This window comes from Lagopus leucura, unplaced genomic scaffold (assembly GCF_019238085.1).
Source record: "Lagopus leucura isolate 7727_CA_CO unplaced genomic scaffold, USGS_WTPT01 33389-0_obj-0_obj, whole genome shotgun sequence".
In the NCBI taxonomy this organism is placed as follows: domain Eukaryota; kingdom Metazoa; phylum Chordata; class Aves; order Galliformes; family Phasianidae; genus Lagopus; species Lagopus leucura.
This window is the reverse complement of record NW_024967700.1, coordinates 1-2,605: the sequence shown is the minus strand read 5'-3', so window position 1 is coordinate 2,605 and position 2,605 is coordinate 1. Positions and strand designations below refer to the sequence as shown.

General features: G+C 50.9%; 1 protein-coding gene across 1 annotated transcript; it reads right to left on the bottom strand.

Annotated features, from left to right (window-relative positions):
• Positions 1-486: 486 nt before the first annotated feature.
• On the bottom strand, positions 487-2,393 carry LOC122193260 (rho GTPase-activating protein 32-like). The gene is made up of 3 exons (XM_042894007.1): positions 2,315-2,393; positions 1,450-1,531; positions 487-746 (listed from the first exon to the last, which is right to left on the bottom strand). The coding sequence occupies exons 1-3, from the start codon at positions 2,363-2,365 to the stop codon at positions 487-489; spliced, it is 393 nt and encodes a 130-aa protein (XP_042749941.1). The 5' UTR covers positions 2,366-2,393.
• Positions 2,394-2,605: the final 212 nt, after the last annotated feature.

The window sequence follows — 2,605 nt, the reverse complement described above, 5'->3', positions numbered from 1 at the left end:
GGACCTGGGGGACTAAAGAACACGTGCCGGCGGTTACTGGAGCTCCTCATTCAAGTCCTGGCTCAGGCTGCGCTCCCGTCACATCCCATCCACTAAGCCCAGCCAGGCTACTGCTTAGTTCTTCCTTGAAGGGGAAAGCTGTCAGAGACACCTCTGCAGGAGCTGGTGAGGAAACTGGACAGAGATGTGTTCTTTGCAATCAAGAAATGCCAGGACCTAGGAATCAGCCTGGAGAAAGTAATTCCGGGGAAGCCGCAGACATTGCAAGTCCCATCACAGCTCCCACAGGAATGGAGGTGGAAAATCTCACGCCCGGAAGGAGCTGGGGAACTGATGCAGGACACTCTCTTTGGCCAAAAGGCTTCCTTTCTTTTCAGGCTACCAGGGGATTGGATTACAGGCTTTGCTTTAAGCAAATACAAATGTGCTTGTCCCTTAGGAGCATTTACCTGGCAGCCATCACCTACTCAGTTTATCTTTCAGTCGTCAACTCCCATTCCCCGTTTCTCCGCTGGTATCAACCTGCCCCTTGCTAGATACCATCTCCGTTTCATCTTTAGGTTCCCAAACAGGGAAGCTCTCAGGAATGGGCTGTCCCTTACCATCACGACCAGAGTGGAGAAGATACTCTCCCAGGTCACGGCCGAACACCCTCTCCTTCTCCACCTCCCGCTCCTTCCGTTGCTTTGGGCGGGCCTTCACCACGGAACGAAGGAAGGTGAGGAGCTTGCCGCGCTTCTTTGGCACTGCACAACAAAAGGAAGAAACCAATTCATCTCAGGTTTGGCTCTGTTGGACAAGGCCGAGCACAACACATTCTACAGAGCACCTCAAAACGGGAAGAACATGATGAGCAAGTACGTACCAAAATGGATTTTCCCCAACCCTGGAAGAGTCCAAGGCCAGACTGGATGGGGCCCTGGGCAGCCTGGTCCAGTCCCACATTAAATGTGGAGCTTGGTTGGCAGCCCAGCTTGAGGCAGGGGGCGTGGAGCTTGATGATCCTTGAGCTCCCTTCCATCCCAAGCCATTCTACAAGGATTCTAGGATTTCCCCAACTCCAGTCATAAACACAGGAGGACTGGGCCAAATCTCTGCACGTTCTGATGGAGTTTAATGCACTCCTCTTGCTTAGCTTGCTCAACCTGGGCATTAAGGACCCTCTTGAAAAGCCACGTTCTGATCAAGCGTGTCACTAGCACAACCAGACCTCTATTTGTCCACCAGGGACACTGGCTGTTCTCAGCCACGTACTGACTTGCAGGAGAACTGCCTTTGCCTTCCCTCATTCTCACTGCCTTCAAACACCAGCCATACACCCCGTGGAACGCCTGAAGGATCATCAGCACAGAGGATAAGGTGGGATGGATAAGGGAGGTATTAAGCACGGAACACACCCAAAAAAGACTCCATTTTGCTTCCCTGCACCACCAAATGTATCATCCGTACCTGGCTTTGGCACTGAATTGATGAGAGACTCTGGGATTTTTCCATTAATGAGCTCCACACACTCACCAGGGAAAAATCCAACCTGTAACAAGAAGAAGAAGAAGAAGAGAGGTGCGATACTGAAGGCAGCATTTCTCAGGCCTGAACTGTTCAAACATCACATTTTCCTCATAACGTGCCTGCCGGATGCTCCGTAAGACAATCCAACAAAAAAATGGCCTGCTTAAAATTAATAATTATTCAAAATTTGCAGGCAAATATCCACAAAACTGTGTATGGAGCAGGGAAAGGACAAGTATGCTATGCACCCCTAAATCTCAAGCGTGCCCGAAGGGAAAGACTTCATACACAAGCTATATATTATGATAGATTGATGCAGCTAGATCTGAGTTAGCACAGCCTATGAACTTTCTGCTTGCTGACTGAGATGCAGCTGCCATCCCCAGCTCTGAGCTACCCAGCGTTCTGCAGCCAGCAGCAGCAGCAAGCACGCAGAGGCTCTGTTACCCTGCCTCATCTCAGCTGACAGGCAGCGACTTCCTAAAAGACACTGACTTCACCTTCTGCATGGGTGCAAGCACAAGAGCTCAGAGACACTGAAACACGTGTCCTAGCTGCTGCATTTCCAAAGGTGCGGTTCAGTGGCCGTGACCTGATGCATGTTGTGAGGGCTCTTCTTTCTAAGTTTCCTACAAAGACCAACTTTCAGCTCTGGCCTAAGCCCACAGCAAAAGGGAAAGTCCTCTGACACCAGCACAAGGAAACCATTTTCCATGTGGAGCCATGCTGTGCAGGCAGGGCAGCTCTAAGCTGAGATTCCTGCCTCGACCGAAGTTGCGCTCTCACATCTGAAGCTTGTGCCTACCTGAAAGCCGTGCTTGCCTCTCCAGCGGGGGCTCAGCTCCTGAGGCGGCATATCGATGACGCACACGAGGTCTCCCACCTGCAAGAGATTGTAACGTCAGTCCCAGCTTCAGCACGGCTGGGAGGAAAGCGCAGCTCAAATGACTGCATTCTTCTGCACTACAAAACAACGTCAAGCTAGAGAGCCATTGCACCAGTGCAGCTCTTAAGGCATTTGCAGTCGTACAACCGAACGTGGAGGTAGCAGAGTCACTACAATACACAACATACAGAATTCAGCTGTTCAGTATGA